The 23,116-nt window shown below is 42.2% G+C and overlaps 1 protein-coding gene across 2 annotated transcripts in view; it reads left to right on the plus strand.

Annotated features, from left to right (window-relative positions):
• Positions 1–23,116, plus strand: part of dek (DEK proto-oncogene) — a 48,506-nt gene continuing 25,390 nt past the window's right edge. The window contains exons 1-8 of one of the 2 annotated variants that reach the window (XM_034173924.1): positions 1–64; positions 12,025–12,163; positions 12,291–12,386; positions 13,291–13,400; positions 18,266–18,360; positions 19,337–19,466; positions 19,606–19,923; positions 20,389–20,547. In XM_034173924.1, coding sequence (XP_034029815.1) covers positions 12,049–12,163; positions 12,291–12,386; positions 13,291–13,400; positions 18,266–18,360; positions 19,337–19,466; positions 19,606–19,923; positions 20,389–20,547 — 1,023 coding nt within the window. In that variant the 5' untranslated portion in view covers positions 1–64; positions 12,025–12,048. Of the gene's footprint in view, positions 65–12,021; positions 12,170–12,290; positions 12,387–13,290; positions 13,401–18,265; positions 18,361–19,336; positions 19,467–19,605; positions 19,924–20,388; positions 20,548–23,116 lie in introns of those variants that run through there. The other variant, XM_034173923.1, reaches the window with a different exon arrangement.

Consider the following 23,116-nt stretch of genomic DNA (forward strand, 5'->3'; position numbering starts at 1 on the left):
GCCATCATGAAACCACAAACAAAAAAGCGCTCACACGAATCGGACGTGTTTCTGCGCCGCAAAGGTAAAGTTTGAATCGCTTCTTAACGACACTAGCGCGCTTTTTAAATGGTCACACGACGCCTTTAGTCTTCAGGAAGTGTCCGCTCTTTGTGCGTGTGTGTGCGCGCGCTGTATTGCAAGTTTAGAGGTAATTAGCACGTAGCAGCTAGCCGTGCTAGCTAGCGCTGTTTGCGTTTCTAACTTTAATAATGATAAAACCTTTAATTAGCGGCCGAGTGGCTGATAAAAACATGCAGGCGCAGCAGCGATTAACCTAATTTTGCACTCGAACCTGCTAATTTAATAAGGTAAAAACGCGTTTTAGTGCGCTGCGCTCGAGCGCGCCAAATCCGCACTGACTCCGCAGAATACAAATACTGAAGATTAGAGATCGGAAGTCCTCATTCATCTAAACATCAAAGGCGAAGCCGGGGTTTTCAGGTGGGAAGGGCGGGGCAATTATGTTTTAGGTATGTTATTATTTAGCATCGTTTTTAGCTCTGCATCGTTCCTTTCCTATTGCTTTGCTTTGTTATATTGTATTGTTCTTACCAGCATGCTTATTTTATGTTATTTCATTTTTTTCCACTTATATTTATATATTTTATACTTAGTCATTTATACATATATATATATATATATATATATATATATATATATATATATATATTTGGACATCGGTGTGGGCAGCAAAGCAAGAATTTCATTGTACAGGAAAACTTGTTTCTTTACTGTGTATATGACCATAAAAGCTTTGAATTGAATTGAATCGTGTAGGTAGGTATGTGACAAAAATATCGGAATTGTAACATAGACATTGTTTTTGGAAGGAGCTTAAAGAGACTTTCAAATGGTGTTTAAATATTTGTTCTATGTCAAATATGAAGAACGTTAGGAGCATTTGAAGTTCGTAAGATCTTGGTAATTTACGTCTTTGTTCTTGAAGGAAAAATGACAGAAAGCTGTGGCTGCTTTGGCATAATTTACTTTCAAAATGATGGTACTGTCAAATCTAATCTCAATTAAAGGAGACCTGCATTGACATAAATGTGGTCAGAGTTCAGAAAGAAATAGCTGATATGTATTTATAAGACCCTTATGAATGCAGTAAAGTACATCTGTAAGCCCAAATTTGTAATTCAACGGAGAAATCTTTGTTTAAAAATGACAAATTTGCAGCTAAAATTTAGCCCTCTGTGAAAACAGTTTGTACATCCGGATAATTTCCATGACGTCAGGGACAAGACGACGCGCTCCCGCCTTCAGTCCGATCCCGCATTGAAATTGATTTTAACTGTTAGTAATGTTACTGTTATACACATCCTGGTTTCAACATCCAAAAGTAAGCTGCAATGAATGTGAGATTCAGCTCTGATACATGATACATGCTCAGATCAGCGGCGACATCGACAGCGGGTGACGTTCTTCCCCCACGCCTCTCTCTCTCTGCCTCCGCTGCACTTAACGAGTGCATGCGCTCGTTAAATGCTGCCTCGGGCCACTTACACCCCCGTGTCTGCTGTGCAGACACAGCTCTTTCTACTGAATGGTGCAGCCTTGGCACAAGTCCAGAGACTACGCTCGCCGTTTTAATGCGAAGCAGCCGGTGACACCTGTTGCTCGCAAGGACAGACTTGCGGCAAAATCCGCAGCGCCGCACGTCTCGGTAATCGGAGCCGCAGAGCTCCGTGGCCGCTAAGAGAGGTTTATATAATTTTAATGACTTGAATTCTTTGCAGGTCTCACCTCCATAGCCCGTGACGGTACACCGGAGGCGAAAGACAGTAGACTTTCAATGCAACACCACTCATTCAAACGGGCATATGAAAAAGTCCCCCAAAATAATTTTCAAGCGCAAATAAAAGAAATGTGTACTCGCCAAGCGTACCCCAAGACAATATGAAGTTTAAAAAAAGTAGATCCTTCCAAGAAAAAGACATAAGACAAGAAAAAGGTGCAGATGAAACCTGACGTAAATCTACAAATTACAGTTGGCGCGCGCAATGCATGCTGGGAGAGGGTTTTCTCCGTGACGTCTCGGCAGCGTCCATGATGAGAGGGACAGTTTTGCGGAGGGCTAAATGTTAGCTGTAAATTTGTTATTTTTAAATGAAGATTTCTCTGTTGAATGACAGATCTGGGCTTGAAGATTTACTTTACTACATTCAGAAGGATCTTATGTGTAAATATGTCGTTTTTTGGTCCAAAGATCTGACTGCATTTATTTCAATGCAGGTCTACTTTAAGCATGTAATTTGTAGAGCCCAACCGATATATCGGCCAGCTGACATTATCGGCCGATATAAACCCTTTTCAAAGAACTCACTGTCGGCCGAAATTTTGCCGATAGAACGCCGATAATTTCTCAAACAGAACAGTTACTGAAATTGTTTGTGTCGGCAATGTAAAATGTCCTTGCACCGTTTGTCCAGTAGATGGAACTCTGACTCCATTCAACTGAGAGCTGCTTATACCCCTGCTTAAATGTGTTCATCGCAGGGCCCCCGTAGTTCGCTGTCACACTGCACTGATCGGCTGACAAATGCATACAATTAAGTTTATATGGATCTATATCCTTATCCTGAACCTATATCTAAGTTGCAGCAACAAGAGGTACAAGATCAGATGTATTTCACAACTCTTTCATGTATTTCACAAAGGTTTAATTCTTGATTGCATTTTTTGAACTTTGAAAATTCTTGTTATAAGTTAATCAATATGAGGACAAAGCTTCAGCTTTTAGCTCATACCTTTTTTAAGGGTCCAAAAAAGAACATTTTATTCATTAAAAAAGAAATAATATCGGCTGACTTATCGGCTATTGGCAAATCAGCCGATTTATCGATTATCAGCTTTTTTTTTTTTTTTTTATTGGCATCGGCCTCAAAAAATTCAGGACGCCTGGGAAAAAAAACAGCTGTAGTTGTGATTATTTTTATTTTACAAATCACTGTTTATAGTTAATAACAAATCATAAGCAGAGACACTGGGCTAAAACATCACCATCAGGGTACGCAGGACGCCTGGAAAATTTATTTTAGAAATCACTTTATATTTCTAAAATAAAAATAATCACAACCACAGCAGTTTATTGTTTTTGTTTTTCCCCAGGCATCCTGTGCACTTTCATGGTGATGTTTTGGCTTTGTGTCTGCGCTTATGATTTTTTTAATTAAATCTAACACTATGAATGTATGCATGACAGTCCAGCCCATCTGTACACGTGGAAGCAGGTAGACAACAGGTAGATGATTCAGAGGATTATTAAGAGCTATTCTGGAAGGCAGATTTCACGCCGTGGATCAGTGGCAGCATCTGGTGGACATAACTGCACATGAGGAGTCAATGCACGGTGTTCATACGGACTGATAAATTTACTGCTCTGACTATATATAAAATCATCTCTAGGTGAAGTCACCCCACTCTAGCAACATAATATTTCAACTTTGGTAAGTTCATTCAATAGTGTTTATACACACCACTAGCACCATAAATTCCAGTTTTCAGACATCATGGGTCAGTGTAACTCAAACTAAAAAAAGATGGTGCAAAGTGAACACTCACTGTTAAAAGTAGAGGACCCGTGACGGAGGCTGTGAGCCAATTATCTTCAAGTATGAAAGCATGCTTCATACACTGTGAAAATAGGATTCTACAAGCCAGCTGTTGAAAATGTACAAACCCAAACTGAATAAAGTGACTCATTTGTAAACAAATTCATGCCAGAAAGTCTGAACTGAAGCTGAGGATGCTACATAATTCAGGACATTGAGGGTCCATATAATAAAGATCTCTGCAGCAGTGTATTTATTAAATTCTGTGTCAAGGGCAACCTGAAAAGTACTCATAGAGACACAAGTTATTGCCACAAGGCATGTATAACTAAAGTGAAGTTCTTCAAGCAATTACTTTCCTGTTTTGATTTTCGGCAGTCACTATCATCAATCAGATACAGAGGCTAAAACTTATAGTAAATAAGTAGGGTATTCTATTTGCAAAATTATTGACATGCAGGTTCTTTTCTGTTATGTCAGTTAAACAGTGTAGGGCATTTATAGACTATAACTTTGAAATATAATCATTATTTAATGGGCAATCAATGCTAAAAATATTTCTTGACCTCCAGTCACTGACATGTGAACTCTAAACAATGGTAGGAAATTCTAATCAGTCCAGAACTTAACAATAATACTGATAAATAGTGGATGCCACCACTGTTTTTCACAAAATTGATGTGATAACCATGGCAAGAAATATGTGAGTGTAAATGGTAATGATGAGAAGAATAATAATGCGGGATATTGCTCAAAAGAAATATAAACTTTAATAAAACATTAAATTTGGCTCAGTGGAAAGGCTTGAGAAAGGAAAAAAATCTTGTAAATCTCATTTATTTAGTGATATATTTTTCAAAAGCAAACTTTTGAAAATTATTAAATATTACACAGTGATTAGCAACAGTGTTATCCAAGTTTTGGAAAGTAATTTGTTCCCTGAAAAACAGCAAAGTTTATTTTAAAATTGTTCCAAGTATGTTAGGCAGATAAGAAGTCCCTCTGAAACATTCATCAGGGTCATCGGTGTTAGTCCACAAAATATAGGATTATATGGGAAAGTTATAAAAATACAGCACAATAAAATTTATTAAAAGTTATATGACAGGATAGGATTTTTTTTTTAGGACAGAATTAACAGAACATTAACAGAATTCATGCATCAGTAAGCAGAATTTATCAGTCAGTTTAGTGTTCCTGTGATCACACTGTGTACTCAGTGCAGTGAACATATATTTTGGCAGTTTGTCTTGGTCCTGGAGGATCAACAAAGTATGATACTGGTAGGGTTGGGTATCGAGAACCGGTTCTTTTCGGGTATCGTTAAGAAATGATTCGATCCACCGGCATCAGTAGCCTTTTTGCTTAACGATTCCTTTATTGGTCCTTCAGAGCGGCCTTTGTTTTTGGGGGTGTTTGTCGTGAAAGTGATCATGTCTGCATTGATTACAGAACCCCTGCAGGGTCTGTAATCAACCGTTCCTGCAGCGCGGCTCTTCTTTGAAGCTTGAAGCAATGAAGCATTGAACCGTCCGACCCGCTACTTTGTTGGTTCTTTCTTTTATTTCGCTTTATCTTAATTTCTCCCTGCTAAAATCCCAAAGAGCACATGTCTGTGAGTAATATTTACCTTTTTATGTTAATCTTACCTGTTATGGTCTTCTGAAACAGTTGATAGATGCATTTTATAACTTAAAAACAGGACTGATGCTAATTGTTTGGCCAAAATTAAGGAATGGCTCACTGAGAACAGTCTGCAGTTAAATTCCAATAAGACTGAGACTCTGATTGTAGCACCAGATAGTGCTGTACCTGGAATTAAGCAGCATCTCGGTAGCCTAAGCTGCACGGTCAAAAGCAGCCTGCGTAACCTGGGTGTCATTTTGGATGGAGGGATGTCTTTGGAGCAGCACACAAATTACCTGGTTAAGAACTGTTTTTTCCAAATTCGGAACATCTCTAAGCTCCGTAAGATGGTGACTTTAAAAGAGCTTGAGATGATTGTTCATGCGTTCGTCTCATCGCGTTTGGATTATTGTAACAGTCTCTTCACCTGTCTGAATAAGAAAGAATTGGCCCGCCTGCAGGTTGTGCAAAATTCTGCTGCGCGCCTGCTTACCCGCACCCGCAGGAGGGACCATATTACTCCTATTCTTAATACTTTGCATTGGCTGCCTGTCTCCTACAGGATTCATTACAAAATCCTGGTATTGACTTTTAGAGCTCTGCATGGACAGGCACCGGAGTACATCAGGGACCTGATCCAGCCTTATGCTTCCTTATGTTTTCGTATGTTATTTTTAGATTATTTTTGTATGCCATGTGCAGCGCTTTGTGACCCTGGTCTGTGAAAGGCGCTTTATAAATAAAGCTTACTTACTTACTTACTTAATGCGTTAGCATGTCTATGGCATTTTTGATGTTAAAGTGAGCATTAAGCTGTTCGCATCTCAACATGTTTGTGTGCATTTGTTTTCTGTATAATAATTAATGGCTCTGTTTGTTGTCGTAAAAGAGTCAAATGTATTACAAATTGTAATATTTTTTTAAATTTATTGTTTATATATTAAAAAAAAATATTTTCAATATTTTTTTAGATATTACCTCCTGTGGGTTCACCACCTGCAGAGGGGGCCATGGGGGTCGGGTGCAGAGAGGATTTGGTGGCGGTCGAGGGCGGGTGGCCCGGCGGCCCGATCCATGCTCACAGTCCCTGGCTGTTGGGACGTGGAATGTCACCTCGCTAGGGGGGAAGGAGCCTGAGCTTGTGCGGGAGGTTGAGAGATACTGACTAGAGATAGTCGGGCTCACCTCCACACACAGCTTGGGCTCTGGTACCCAACTCCTGGAGAGGGGCTGGACGCTTCATTTTTCTGGCGTTGCCCACGGGGAGAGGCGGAGAGCTGGGGTCGCATTGCTTATTGCTCCCCAGCTCAGTCGCCAAGTGTTGGAGTTCACTCCGGTGAACGAGAGGGTCGCGTCCCTACGCCTTCGGGTCGGGGACAGGTCTCTCACCGTTGTCTCGGCCTACGGGCCGAGCAGCAGTGCAGAGTACCCGACCTTCCTGGAGTCCCTGGGAGGGGTACTAGATAGCGCTCCGACTGGGGACTCCATTGTTCTCCTGGGGGATTTCAACGCCCACGTGGGCGGCGACAGTGACACCTGGAGGGGGGTGATTGGGAAGCACGGCCTCCCCGATCTGAACCCGAGTGGTGTTCAGTTGTTGGACTTCTGTGCTAGTCACAGTTTGTCCATCACGAACACCATGTTCGAGCACAAGGGTGTCCATAAGTGCACGTCGCACCAGGACACCCTGAGCCGGAGGTCGATGATCGACTTTGTAGTCGTATCATCTGACCTTCGGCCACGTGTCTCGGACACTCGAGTGAAGAAAGGGGCAGAGCTGTTGACTGATCACCACCTGGTGGTGAGTTGGATCCGCTGGGAGGGTAGGAAGCCGGTAAGACCTGGCAGGCCCAAACATATTGTGAGGGTCTGCTGGTAACGACTGGCGGAACCCTCTGTCAGCGAGGTCTTCAACTCCCACCTCCAGGAGTGCTTCTCCCAGATCCCGGTGGAGGTTGGAGACATGGAGTCTGAGTGGACCATGTTCTCCACCTCCATTGTTGATGCGGCTGCTCGTAGCTGTGGTCGCAAGGTCTCTGGTCCCTCTCGCAGCAGCAATCCCCGAACCCGGTGGTGGACACCGGAAGTAAGGGATGCCATCAAGCTGAAGGAGTCCTACTTATCTTTGTTGGTAGGTGGGACCCCAGAGGCAGCTGACAGGTACCGGCAGGCCAAGCGTGCCACAGCCCGTGCGGTCGCAGAGGCAAAAACACGGGTCTGGGAGGAGTTCGGGAGGCTATGGAGGAGGACTATCGGTCGGCCTCTAAGAGATTCTGGCAAACCGGCTGACGCCTCAGGAGGCGGAAGCAGCTCTCCACCAGCACTGTTTACAGTGCGGGTGGGGAGCTGTTGACCCTGACTGAGGATGTTGTCGGGCGGTGGAAGGAGTACTTCGAGGATCTCCTCAATCCCATCATCACATCTTCCGAAGAGGAAGCAGAGACTGGGGACTCGGAGGTGGACTCATCCATTACCCAGGCCGAAGTCACCGAGGTGGTTAGAAAGCTCCTCGGTGGCAAGGCTCCTGGGGTGGATGAAATCCGTCCTGAGTACCTTAAGTCTCTGGATGTTGTGGGGCTGTCTTGGCTGACATGCCTCTGCAACATCGCGTGGCGATCGGGGACAGTGCCTCTGGATTGGCAGACCGGGTGGTGGTCCCTCTGTTTAAGAAGGGGGACCGGAGGGTGTGTTCCAACTATAGGGGATCACACTCCTCAGCCTCCCCAGTAAAGTCTATTCCAGAGTACTGGAGAGGAGAATTCGGCCGATGGTCGAACCTCGGATTCAGGAGGAGCAGTGTGGTTTTCGTCGTGGCACACTGGACCAGCTCTACATGCTCCATCGGGTGCTCGAGGGTTCGTGGGAGTTTGTCCAACCAGTCCACATGTGTTTTGTGGATCTGGAGAAGGCATTCGACCGTGTCCCTCGGCACACCCTGTGGGGAGTGCTCCGGGAGTACGGGGTCCGGGGTCCTTTGCTAAGGGCTATCCGGTCCCTGTACGTTCGCATTGCCGGTAGTAAGTCAAACCTGTTTCCAGTGCACGCTGGCCTCCGCCAGGGCTGCCCTTTGTCACCGGTTCTGTTCATTATTTTTATGGACAGAATTTCTAGGCGCAGCCAGGGTGTAGAGGGGGTCTGGTTTGGGAACCACAGAATCTCGTCTCTGCTGTTTGCGGACGATGTGGTTCTGTTGGCTTCGTCAAATCAGGACCTTCAGCGTGCACTGGGGCGGTTTGCAGCCAAGTGTGAAGCGTCCGGGATGAAAATCAGCACCTCCAAATCCGAGGTTATGGTTCTCGACCGGATAAAGGTGCTTTGCCCTCTTCAGATCGGTGGAGTGTCCTTGCCTCAAGTGGAGGAGTTTAAGTATCTCGGGGTCTTGTTCACGAGTGAGGGACGGATGGAGCGTGAGATTGATAGACAGATCGGTGCAGCATCTGCAGTGATGCGGTTGCTGTATCGGACCGTCGTGGTGAAGAGAGAGCTGAGTAGGGGGGCAAAGCTCTCGATTTACCGATCGATCTACGTTCCGATCCTCACCTATGGTCATGAGATTTGGCTCATGACCGACAGAACGAGATCGCGAGTACAAGCGGCCGAGATGAGTTTCCTCCGCAGTGTGGCAGGGCGCTCCCTTAGAGATATGGTGAGGAGCTTGGTCATTCGGGAGGAGCTCGGAGTCGAGCCGCTGCTCCTCCATGTCGAAAGGAGTCAGTTGAGGTGGCTCGGGCATCTTTTCCGGATGCCCCCTGGACGCCTCGCTGGAGAGGTGTTCCGGGCACGTCCCACTGGGAGGAGGCCCCGGGGAAGACCCAGGACACGCTGGAGGGACTACATCTCTCGGCTGGCTTGGGAATGCTTTGGGGTTCCCCCGGAGGAGCTGGAGGAGGTGTGTATGGATCGGGAGGTCTAGGCAACTTTGCTTGAGCTGCTGCCCTCGCGACCTGACTCCAGGTAAAGCGGAAGAAAATGGATGGATGGATGGATGTTTATATATTAATAATAACACCACCAATAATAGTAGTAACTAATAATGCTACATTACAATTTTATGGAAAGAGACAAAAAGAACATGATTAAAAACACAACAGAAAATATAAAACCAACTAACAATGAACATAAATAAATATAAAAATAGGTAACTGTTTCTAGGCAACACCTAGTGACTCTTACACCTCCACTTCATCCCTGTTTTATTTAAGTTTAATGACAATTTGTTTTGATCAAACCATATTTTCAATTTAATTTCTTCAGTGATTTCCTCCAGAACTATCTGCCAAGCTAGAAAACTGCTGCATCCTAGTAAGAGTTTTTTTTTTTTTTTTTTTTTCCACCAAAATTGATGCTGCACTCACTGCAGTTTATTGTCTGGAATAGCCCCAGATTGCATTTCAGGGCTTCTAGAATTCAAAAATTTTCGTGCTGGTGGTGTTGGGGGGGGGGGGGGGGGGTGATTTTGGGTTTCAGCTTTTTTTTTTATTCACCACTTTCATTCCTGAATATGTCAATCGTGAGTCACTTTTATGCGGATTAAAGTCACTAACTGGGACTCCTGTCTTGTTGCGAGAAAGACACGAGAATCATCCTCCATTGTGTTCACACAGCTCCAAATGCTGTGCGGCTCTCTGCTGAGTCAAGTTAGAACGATAGAGTCCAGTCAGAATTAATAAAATTCAAAGCAAAAAGCCGTTTAAATCAATTGACACCTCTTTCCAAATGTTGTAATACAAACAAACTGCAATCAATCAAAACTTTTTTTTTTCCTCCTAAAATGAGACGTCCTGCGCAGCAGCTGGCTGGGCTCAGCTCAGAGGTATGGAGAGACAGTCATGCCAAAATGTCTGAAAGGCAATGCTTTTGAAAAAACTAGATATTTTTTTTATTTTTATTTATGTCCAGAGATCAAGGATACAGTGACCAATTTCATATTTATTCACTTTAAGACTCAATAAAATGTTGTTGACATAGAAAACCTGTAAAGCCTACGTTTAGTACACAGAAAATTCACAAGAGGTATCGATAAGGAATCGGATCAATAAGCAGAATCGATAATGGCATTGATATTGATTAAAATCTTATCAATACCCATCCCTAGATACTGAACTGAAGTTTATCCGCACATGAAAGATTATATTAGCTTAACTGATAAAGCTACCAGGGTGTCATGCAAAGCTGTTGGCTATACTTCCGTTGAAACAATGGGTTCATTCTGCCAATGTTATTTTTAGTGAAACAATAAGCTTGCTTATGCTCACAACCAGCCATTGCTGCCTATAATGGAACAAAAGAACTGTGTAATACACTGTTCTCATGCGCACATCAAAGCTCAAGTTGCCAGCCAGCAAATTTTGTTTTTAGGAAGGCAATTAGCAGAGTGTGACATGAAAATATTACTTATGCCAACATCAATAAGACTGCTAGAACAGTCACCAGAGTGTGGAATATAACTATTGTTCAAGATCCCTTTAAAGGGGGGAGGTGTTGTTTTCTGAGTGTTCCTGTTGCAACAACATCTCCAGGAGTTTCATGCTTACTCAACCTCTGCACGATGTCCATCCTTGCTGTACTTCAGCCTTGTGTGGTATGTGCCAAAGAAGTCAGACCAAGACAAGAAGGCCTGGAATGTGACAGATGCTCCCAGTCTGCTTTCTTGCATGATGGCTTTACAAAACACAGGTGCATAAGCTAGAGAAATTCATTAGCCTAGAAAAAAACTCCAGCTCACATGATCAAAAAACCTGATTTTACCTTATGGTAGCATCTGTTATACATTAGCTTCCTGTATATGACAATATGAGTGAAGCGACGCACAGCGGCTTGAAGTTCACTTATGGTGAGTCCCAAACAGGAAGTGCCAAGTTTTGAGTCCACAGTGAAACAGGAGATGTCAAACACTTCCTGGATCGACAGGCAAGGCAGAAGCTGAAAGGTTTTAGCCATGCTAATGCTGCCCTGAAGCATTTACTAAAAAAGTCTGAAGGACCTAAATGACATGGTGAGATGTTGAAGAGCTTTGCTTGTTCATGTCCGCAACATAAACATATTAATGAAATAATGGATCTTATACTCAAATTGGTTTGAATTTTATTTAGCTATTGGAAAAATAACCATTTACCATGTCAAGGTAGAAGTGTCTTGGCCTTAAATAATTCCTATCAAGTGTCAAACAGGTGCTACAATACCCAGCACAGCATCACCGCTTTCTCTCACCTTGCATGGATAAACAGTGGTAGCATACACAATGAGCAGCTTAAGCATCACTCTGCTTTCTTGCATGATTGTTTAACAAAACACCGATGCATAAACTGGATAAATTCACTGGCCTAGAAAAAAAAAATCCAGCTCGGTAACAGAACACACTGGGGTGAGTCAATTTAAACAAAGTGGGGTGACTTCACCTGGGGTGAGTTTGCATGTGGGGTGATTTCACTTGCTACGAGGGCTGCCACAAACGATTATTTTGATAATCGACTAGTCACCGATTATTTTTGTGATTAGTTGAATAATCGGATCATACGTAAATTGCGGCTTATTGCACCAGCGTGTAGCTGTTATTTGTCTTTGAATGTTGCTCTTGTTTATTATATCATTTCATTCTTTATTTATTTTACTATGCGTTATCAGGGTTTTAGCTAGCGCAAACTTGCGTTACACCCACCCCCCTAGCCCTTCCTATAATCGCTGCAGGTCTGGGATCAGTTTTGATTAATGGATCATATCTGTTCACAGCTGATAGTTACGTGCAAAATGACATTTCACAGCATGTCACAGAAGGTTTAAATGTGTCTCTTTTCCCCAGCAGGATAAGTTAACACCTGATGCAACCATGAGTGCCATTGCTGATGAAGCAATGGACAGCTCTGCGGTGTCGGAGGAGGAGGTGGAGGAGCAGTGCCAGGAGGAGCAGTCGAGTCCGAGTCAAAGTTACAACAAAGTCTCTGGTAAAGGAGGAGGTCACGACCTGACTTCTGTGCAGTTACTGGATTTAATATTTTGATGACATGCTGCCTTTTACTAAACACAGCTGGTAATTCTGATTTTTAATTCTCATCCTCTTCCTTGTTGTAGCTGTAGGTGAAATAATTGAAGGAAAACGAGCGAAAAAGGCAGTGGAGAGGCTCGATATCCAAGTGAAACAGAAGGAGAAGTTCAAGGTGGAAGATGGTAAAAATATTTTTGACATGTGCACGGGGTTAAGTTTTAGCATTAGGTTAAGGCCCCCTGACACAAGCATGACTTTGATTCACGCACTTGTTGTGCAGGAGAGTGAACTCATCTTTAACGGGTGTACACTGAACGTGAGAGCAGCGCCGGCTCGTGCAATTGCGCAAAGAATTTTGAAATGTTCAAAAAAATCCTTCACGCATAAATGCGCTACGTGCCGTGATCTTATCGCCAACACAACATGCAGCTTGTCAAGTGGGGTAAAGAAGAAGTGAACAGAGCGAGTGGTGGCGTCAGTGGATTGCATCAGAGTGCAGCTCGGTTGAAGGATTACAACAAGATGTTAAATCTATCAAAAATGCACTTTAACAGCTGTACGCAGGAAGGAAAGAACACACAACTGTTTTACCAAGCCATGACAATGTAAACATGACACATAATGACCTTTTTAGATGACTCAAAATGCTTTCTGCAGCTCATTAGGCTCGCATGCGAGCGGCTGAAGTGGCCCTCTATGATTCAGGAAGTGATTAGAGCCATTTTTAACGAACAATTTGCAGAGAAAAGGATTAATCTGACACAGAATAATTAGTTTATATACACAGCATCTAGCGCAGAGCACGTGGCAGGCGGTGGAACAAAGCGTCCAGCTGTGAATACAGCGGGTGGGATCGTCACAACGATGGGCGTGCTAGTGCATGAATCAAAAGTCATGCTTGTGTCAGCGGGCCTTCAGCATTATTATTATTGCCATTTGTCTGGTGTCTCCAGTTAAGTGATTCTTCTTTATTTTGATTTATCATTTATTCTAGAGCATTCAGGAAAATGGCCGTGATAGGCTTCTTCATTCCTGTCGAACTTATTTCTGACATCTGTGCTGTATGTGTCCCATTACGTTGTGTAGGTGGAGGAGATAAACTGGGAGATATTCCACGAACCAACTACCTGCTCACAAAAATAAAGCCAGCTGACCTGAAGCCGCTTCACACCATCTTGTTTGACAGACCAGGAAAGGTACAAATGTGAAGGAGATGTACAATGAGACATTTAGTCTGCCTGATTGGACACTTCGTCCTCTTTGTTGTGCAGGATTTTTTTTATTTATTTATTTTCCTTGGGTTACCTGCCGCTAAGCCTATTTCATGGCGCGGTGGCGTCATACGTTTATTCTTATTTGGCTATGACATAATATGGGTCATTGACATTTGTTCCCGTCTAAAAATCATATTCGTAGATTCGTTCGTTTGGAAATGGCAGCCATTTTTATGCCAGAAACAGTCAGTTTGGGTATCTGAAACCAATTTTCTCAAAAACTATTAGATTAACCTATTTTTGAATTTAACAAGGGCACAATATTGGTCATTGACATTGTTCCCCTCCCAAAATTATATGTGTAGATTTGTTCGTTCGGAAATGGTGGCCGTTTTTATGCCGCAAATAGCCATTTTGCCTTGGGCTTTAATTGAGCCGGTGTTACAGACCGAACGGTCCCCCCTAAAAATTGGGCCACCTGCCTTCACCCAAAGTGATCAAAGGGAATAATGTGATTATTAACCATCAGATGACAAAGTAAAACCCAGGGATGGGTATTGATAAGAATTTATCGTTATCAATCCGATTCCCTTATCAATACCTCTTGTGAATTTTCTGTGTACTAAAAGTAGGCTTTACAGGTTTTCTATGTCAACAACATTTTAAATTGGTCACTGGATCCTTGATCTCCGAACATAAATAAAAATAAATCAAATCTGTAGTTTTTGTCAAAGGCATTTCCTTTCAGACATTTTGGCATGAATGTCACTCCATACCTCTGCACGTCAGCACAGGGCGTCTCATTTTGGGAGGAAAAAATGTTTTGATTGATTGCAGCTTGTTTGTATGACAGTGTTTGAAAAGAGGTGTCATTTGATTTAAACAGCGTTTTGCTTTGAATTTATTAATTCTGACTGGACTCTATCGTTCTAACTTGGCAGAGAGCCGCGCAGCGTTTGGAGCTGTGTGAACAGAACGGAGGACGATTCTTGTTTCCCAGTTAGTGACTTTAATCCGCACAAAAGTGATTAACGATTGACATATTCAGGGATAAAAGTGGTGAAAAACAAAAAAAAAAGCTGTAACCCTGAATTACCCCCCAACACCACTCGCACAAAAATGTTTGAATTCTAGAAGCTCTGAAATGCAATCTGGGACTATTCCAGACAATAAACTGCAGTGAGTGCAGCATCCATTTTGGTGAGAAAAAACCCAACTTATTCATATTCATTCCAGTAGTATTCTGCTCTTACTAGGATGCAGCAGTTTTCTAGCTTGGCAGATAGTTGTGGAGGAAATGACTGAAGAAATTAACACATTGAAAATATGGTTTGACCAAAACAGATTGTGATTAAACTTAAATCAAACAGGGATGAAGTGGAGGTGTGAGAGTCACTAGGTGTTCACAGGAAAGAGTTATTTTTTTCTTTATGTTCATTGTTAGTTGGTTTTATATTTTCTGTTGTTTTGTTTTATCAGGTTATTTTGTCTCTTTCTCTAAAATTGTATTGTAGCATTATTAGTTATTACCTCCACCAAAGAGGTTATGTTTTCGGTCACGTCCATTTGTTTGTTGGTTGGTCGGTTGGATGTTAGCAGGATTACTCAAAAAAATCCTCAACAGATTTCAATGAAATTTTTACCAGGGGTGTATCTTGGTCTAACTTAGAGGTGTTTAAATTTTGGTAATGATCCGGAACACTATCCGGATCCAGTATTTTTATTTTTTTTTTTTTTAAGGATTCTTTATCATTGCAGGATACGGCCAATTTCAACATTTTTGCATCTAACTTCATGAAGACGGGTCACAAAGGCTGAACAAAAATTAAGTTGCGCTAAATCTGAAAACTGCGATGCCGCAGTGCATCATGGGAGTATGGGATTTGGGAGTTTTTAAGAGCTGTTACTGTCTTTCATGTTAGTTTAATAGTGTGGTTGGAGTTATTGATTTAGTGTGTTTTAATTGTCCAGTTGGGTTAGTCAAGTTTAGTTAAGTGTTCTGTTGTCACCATAAGTAAAAAGTGTATTACGTTTGATGCTTTCCACTATTTCCCATGTTGTTGGGGTTAAAAAATAAAACAGGCCTCCTTGCGGCAGAGTGCAGAAAAGCTCCAAGCGTCTCGCTCTTCCACACCGCTCGCGACAATATAAATAAAAATAAATTTAAAATACTACAATTTGTAATACATTTGACTCTTTTACGACAACAAACGCTGAGCCATTAATTATTATACAGAAAACAAATGCACACAAACGTGCTGAGATGCAAACAGTTTAATGCTAACTTTAACATTGAAAATGCCATAGACATGCTAATGCGTTAGCATTGGTCCCGTTTTTAAGTTATAAAATACATCTGTCAAATGTTTCAGAAGACCATAACAGGTTGGTTTAACATAAAAAACGTAAATATTACTTACAGACATATGCTCTTTAGGGTTTTAGCGAGGAAAAATTAAGATAAAGCGAAATAAAACAAAGAACCAACAAGGCAGAAGATTGAAGCACTGCTTCATTGATTCAAGGTTCAAAGCAAAGCTGCACTGCAGAAACGGTTGATTACAGACCCTGCAGCGGGTCTGTAATCAACGTAGAGACATGATCATTTTCCCGACAAACACGCCCCAAAAAGAACGACCAGTCTGAAGGATCGATCAGGGAATTGTTAAGCAAAAGGGCTATTGATGTCGGTGGATCGAATCATTTCTTAACGATACCCGAAAAGAACCTGTTTCCGATACCAATCCCTAGTAAAAACCTCTTAAATCATTCTAAAGTCAGTTTTAAGCAGAAACGAGGTGATAATCGGGTAGTTGCTAGTGACGCTGTGAAATGACGGAGGCGCAGGGAACGCAGCAGCTACCAGCTCGTGCTGCTGCTGCGCTCTGATCTCTTCCTCCATCTTTTATTATGAAGTAATGTTGAATTTCTGTTCAAATGATTGTTGTACAAAAGCTTCAGATACAGTAGTGTTCAGAATCATAGTAGTGCTATGTGACTAAAAAGATCAATCCAGGTTTTGAGTATATTTCTTATTGTTACATGGGAAACAAGGTACCAGTAGATTCTCACAAATCCAACAAGACCAATCACTCATGATATGCACACTCTTAAGGCTATGAAATTGGGCTATTAGTAAAAAAAAGAAAAGGTGGTGTTGACAATAATAGTAGCATCTGCTGTTGATGCTACAAACCCAAAACTATTATGTTCAAACTGCTTTTTTAGCAATCCTGTGAATCACTAAACTAGTATTTAGTTGTATAACCACAGTTTTTCATGATTTTTTCACATCTGCAAGGCATGGAGTCAGCCAACTTGTGGCACTTTTCAGCTGTTACAGTATTCCACTCCAAGATTCTTTAACAACATTCCACAATTAATTCACATTTCTTGGTTTTGCTTCAGAAACAGCTTTTTTGGCGTCACCCCACAAGTTCTCAATTGGATTTAGGTCCGGGGATTGGGCAGGCCACTCCAAAACATTAATTTTGTTGGTTTGGAACCAAGATTTTGCTTGTTTACTAGTGTGCTTGGGGTTAATGTCTTGTTGAAACACCCATTTCAAGGGCATGTCCTCTTCAGCATAAGGCAACATGACCTCTTCAAGTATTTTGACATATCCAAACTGATCCATGATACCTGGTATGCGATATATAGGCCCAACACCATAGTAGGAGAAACATGCCCATATCATGATGCTTGCACCACCATGCTTCACTGTCTTCACTGTGAACTGTGGCTTGAATTCAGAGTTTGGGGGTCGTCTCACAAACTGTCTGCAGCCCTTGGACCCAAAAAGAACAATTTTACTTATCAGTCCACAAAAATTCCTCCATTTCTTTTTAGTCCAGTTGATGTGTTCTTTGGCAAATTGTAACCTCTTCTGCACATCTTTTATTTAACAGAGGGACTTTGCGGGGGATTCTTGCAAATAAATTAGCTTCACACAGGCGTCTTCTAACTGTCACAGCACTTACAGGTAACTCCACACTGTCTTTGATCATCCTGGAGGTGATCAATGGGTGAGCCTTTGCCATTCTGGTTATTCTTCTATCCATTTTGATGGTTGTTTTCCGTTTTCTTCCACGCGTCTGTTTTTTTTTTTTTTTGTCCATTTTAAAGCATTGGAGATCATTGTAGATGAACAGCCTATAATTTTTTGCACCTGCGTATAAGTTTTTCCCTCTCCAATCAACTTTTTAATCAAACTATGCTGTTCTTCTGCACAATGTCTTGAACGTCCCATTTTCCTCAGGCTTTCAAAGAGAAAAGCATGTTCAACAGATGCTGGCTTCATCCTTAAATAGGGGACACCTGATTCACACCTGTTTGTTCCACAAAATTGACGAACTCACTGACTGAATGCCACACTACTATTATTGTGAACACCCCCTTTTCTACTTTTTTTTACTAATAGACCAAATTCATAGCCTTAAGAGTGTGCATATCATGAATCCTTGGTCTTGTTGGATTTGTGAGAATCTACTGAATCTACTGGTACCTTGTTTGCCATGTAACAATAAGAAATATACTCAAAACCTGGATTAATCTTTTTAGTCACATAGCACCACTATTATTCTGAACACTACTGTATCTGTCACTGAGATAGATGATGACTGGAGTGCAGTTTTAAGCAGAAGCGAGGTGATAATCAGTGAACCCCTGGTGACGTTCAGAAGTGACGCTTGCGCAGTGAAGGCAGGGCGGACCAATTTTTAGGGGGGGACCGTTGAGTCTGTGACACCGGTAACCCACAGGGCCACAGGCACTTGAATTGTATTTATTTTTAATAGCAGTAAATCGGAGAACACACACTTACCAGGTTTGTTTTTTGTTTTTGGCAGGTATCCATGATAAAGAAGAACGTGCGTCTGTTTAACGGCTTTCCTTTTGACATGGACAGTGAACAATACAACAGAAAACGAGAAAAACTTCTCAAGTAAGTTTGTTTTTCAGTTGCTTTGTGAAGTGTGGTTGTAAATATGGTCTGCTTATTAATTTACAAGATGGTAAACAAATACTGGTTTGTCAGTGTCGTTGATGTGGTCATAATCAACTGACAGCTTTATGTACACTAATGCGTTGACAGAACATTGTGGTGGATGCAGTATTTTTATGGGACAAATTTATTGTTGCGTCAGGCTTCAGTATTAACTCTCATCTTTTAGAAAAACCGTTTGGATGACGAGTGTGCTTTATGATGGCGCCCAACTTTAAAATACATAGCCGCCGTGGCTTTCTGGTTAATTGCTTCACCAAAAGCTTAATTACTTGGAGCCTTGTTTAGCAGCTCCTTGAAGACTGTTGACATCTAGTGGGGGTTTGGGGTGTAGTGTTTCTGTTATGTCATCAGTGAATGTCAGTGGACTGTTGTAGTCAGCAGTTGCATCATCAGTATGTATAGATTTAATGCGCATTATGTAAATGTGCTAATGTTTGGATGTGTAATGGAATAACATGGGGTTTAACTCTTAGGGTTCAAACAGTTGCAAATCTTTCTTGGTGGGAGGAAACAGGCGTTATTTTGACTACGTCTGAACTGAATTATGTTCACTGCACCGGTGTGGAGGACAAGTAAAAATGTTGACCATACAAGTGGACTAAAGTGCTTAATTTTAAAGCCTAGTGGTGTGCCTAAAACATTTGCACAGCACTGTATGTTGTGTGCACACAGATCAAACATCAAACACTGAACTCTGTTTGTTTACGGCCCACTCATTTGAATCAATTTTATGCTGATGATGACACACAATCACTCTGTCTTTGACCAGACGAGAGCAAAGATTGAAATAGAAACTCATCTGTTTGTGGTGCAGTTACTTTCAGATGGGTTGTTGGTTGTTTTTTTTTTTTTGTTTTGTTTTATTTTACGATAAACGCTGGGTAACTCTGAGCTGTGTATTTTCCACATGCAGGAATTCACATTTCACCAACACCAAACTCAAAGTGATCTGTGGGGTTCTGGACCTTGAGAAGAAAGGAACTCATTCAGATCTGATTGACAGAATCCTGACGTTCCTCATCTCTCCCAAAAACAGCGGGAAGGTAGAAATAATTTAATTATTATTTATTATATGGTTATTTTATTGTTAGTGTATTTCTTCTGTCACAATAACATTAAAATAACAGCCGAATCTTTCTTTGTCTCTGAGTTGAATATGACTCTGAATTGTGTGTGCTGTAGCGTTTGCCCACAAAGAAAAAGAGAAGATCTAAAAAGAAGCTGTCTGGTGATGATGCTGTGTCGAAGACTAAGAGGAAGGGCAGACCCAAACCCCGAAACACATCGAGTCCAAAGAAATCCAAAGCAGGAAGCAAGTCCAAGGCCATCGTCATGGATTCCAGCAGCGACGAGGATGAGGAAGACGATAAGGCGGGGGCTTCAGCTGGGGCAGAGGGATCGGATAACGAGGAGAAACTGTCAGAGAAAGACGAGATGTCTGAGCAGTCTGAGGATGAGCAGTCTGAGGAGGAGGAGGAGGAGGAAGGTGATGAAGATGAGGTGAGGCTGAGTAAATGTGTGAAAACAAGTGAAGCAGCCATGAAATGAAGCCTGCAGGTTCATGAAGCATCATTTCTCTTCCTCTGAAGCATTCAGATGTTCTCACAGGACTGATTTATTTTTCCTGGATGTCTGTCAGCATTTTATTGGGTGTTTGTCCATCCTGGACCCTGACCACCAAATCGACCCCAAAATAATTTTGTTTTTCCTCAAAGCATTGTCAGTACTTAATTGATTTGTGTGATCTTGGTGTGAAATTGTAGGTTTTCAAACATGCAGGTTGGAATATTTCATAGAAGAGGAAGATATTTTATCAGGCTCAATATTCGAAAATACTCTATTAAGGTGTGATCTAAAGGGGGACCAGTTAGGTTGGGGCATGGAGCACAAAGTAGACCATAGTAGTTACAGTAGAAAACCAGCCACACACTGATGGCTGTTCTGATGCTCATCTCTTCACACCAGGGTCCCAAAACAAAGATGGGCAGAGTGAAACCTGCAACCAGTAAATCAGCACCAGCCAAGAGACAGAGGACACCAGCAAAGAAGAATGGTCCTCCAAAAAAGAGAGCCAAGAAAGAACCTTCAGGCCAGTCTGAGGCAGACAGCGGCGCCGACGAGAAGGTGAGACCGCAGACGCCATCAACGACCCTCAAAACAGTCAGAAATAGAATCTGACACCTGTGGCCAACAGCAACAGTGAAGATGACATCCGTTTGTTAATTAAAGACAGAATATCTCATTTATTCCGGGGTGGGGCAGCAGTGTGGAGGTGACCTTTTTTTTTTTTTCCTCTTTTAGCACTGTTGTCGTGCGTTGCCTGTGCTGCTTCATGGCCTGTTTGGTGCCTTGATTGGGGCACAACTTCTGCTGAATCACCTTTAAATTATTTACACATTATTCACTTTGTGTGTTTTTAGGAATCCGCTAGGTTGCGTAGCTACTAGCTCTTAGCCGATTTAGCATGGCGGCTTCTCCTGTCTCTCCCGCACTTTTCTGCTCTGGGTGTGAAATGTTTAGTTATTCCTCGGCCTCCTTTAGCAGTAACGGTACTTGTAATAAGTGCAGCTTATTCGTAGTTTTGGAGGCCAGGCTGGGCGAATTGGAGACTCGGCTCCGCACCGTGGAAAATTCTACAGCTAGCCAGGCCCCTGTAGTCGGTGCGGACCAAGGTAGCTTAGCTGCCGTTAGTTCCCCCCTGGCAGATCCCGGGCAGTCGGGAAAGCAGGCTGACTGGGTGACTGTGAGGAGGAAGCGTAGCCCTAAACAGAAGCCCCGTGTACACCGTCAACCCGTTCACATCTCTAACCGTTTTTCCCCACTCGACGATACACTCGCCGAGGATCAAACTCTGGTTATTGGCGACTCTGTTTTGAGAAATGTGAAGTTAGCGACACCAGCAACCATTGTCAATTGTCTTCCGGGGGCCAGAGCAGGCGACATCGAAGGACATTTGAAATTGCTGGCTAAGGCTAAGCGTAAATTTGGTAAGATTGTAATTCACGTCGGCAGTAATGACACTCGGTTACGCCAATCGGAGGTCACTAAAATTAACATTAAATCGGTGTGTAACTTTGCAAAAACAATGTCGGACTCTGTTGTTTTCTCTGGGCCCCTCCCCAATCAGACCGGGAGTGACATGTTTAGCCGCATGTTCTCCTTGAATTGCTGGCTGAGTGGTGTCCAAAAAATGAGGTGGGCTTCATTGATAATTGGCAAAGCTTCTGGGGAAAACCTGGTCTTGTTAGGAGAGACGGCATCCATCCCACTTTAGATGGAGCAGTTCTCATTTCTAGAAATCTGGCCAATTTTCTTGGATCCTCCAAACTGTGACTGTCCAGCGTTGGGACCAGGAGGCAGAGCTGTGGTCTTATACACCTCTCTGCAGCTTCTCTCCCCCTGCCATCCCCTCATTACCCCATCCCCGTAGAGACGGTGCCTGCTCCCAGACCACCAATAACCAGCAAAAATCTATTTAAGCATAAAAATTCAAAAAGAAAAAATATAGCACCTTCAATTGCACCACAGACTAAAACAGTTAAATGTGGTCTATTAAACATTAGGTCTCTCTCTTCTAAGTCCCTGTTGGTAAATGATATAATAATTGATCAACGTATTGATTTATTCTGCCTAACAGAAACCTGGTTACAGCAGGATGAATATGTTAGTTTAAATGAGTCAACACCCCCGAGTCACACTAACCGTCAGAATGCTCGTAGCACGGGCCGTGGCGGAGGATTAGCAGCAATCTTCCATTCCAGCTTATTAATTAATCAAAAACCTAGACAGAGCTTTAATTCATTTGAAAGCTTGTCTCTTAGTCTTGTCCATCCAAATTGGAAGTCCCAAAAACCAGTTTTATTTATTATCTATCGTCCACCTGGTCGTTACTGTGAGTTTCTCTGTGAATTTTCAGACCTTTTGTCTGACTTAGTGCTTAGCTCAGATAAGATAATTATAGTGGGCGATTTTAATATCCACACAGATGCTGAGAATGACAGCCTCAGCACTGCATTTGGTCTATTATTGGACTCTATCGGCTTTGCTCAAAAAGTAAATGAGTCCACCCACCACTTTAATCATATCTTAGATCTTGTTCTGACTTATGGTATGGAAATAGAAGATTTAACAGTATTCCCTGAAAACTCCCTTCTGTCTGATCATTTTTTAATAACATTTACATTTACCCTGATGGACTACCCTGCAGTGGGGAATAAGTTTCATTACACTAGAAGTCTTTCAGAAAGCGCTGTAACTAGGTTTAAGGATATGATTCCTTCGTTATGTTCTCTAATGTCATATACCAACACAGAGCAGAGTAGCTACCTAAACTCTGTAAGGGAGTTAGAGTATCTCGTCAATAGTTTTACATCCTCTTTGAAGACAACTTTGGATGCTGTAGCTCCTCTGAAAAAGAGAGCTTTAAATCAGAAGTGTCTGACTCCGTGGTATAACTCACAAACTCGTAGCTTAAAGCAGATAACCCGTAAGTTGGAGAGGAAATGGCGTCTCACTAACTTAGAAGATCTTCACTTAGCCTGGAAAAAGAGTTTGTTGCTCTATAAAAAAGCCCTCCGTAAAGCTAGGACATCTTTCTACTCATCACTAATTGAAGAAAATAAGAATAACCTCAGGTTTCTTTTCAGCACTGTAGCTAGGCTGACAAAGAGTCAGAGCTCTATTGAGCTGAGTA

This window comes from Thalassophryne amazonica, chromosome 7 (genome assembly GCF_902500255.1).
Source record: "Thalassophryne amazonica chromosome 7, fThaAma1.1, whole genome shotgun sequence".
In the NCBI taxonomy this organism is placed as follows: domain Eukaryota; kingdom Metazoa; phylum Chordata; class Actinopteri; order Batrachoidiformes; family Batrachoididae; genus Thalassophryne; species Thalassophryne amazonica.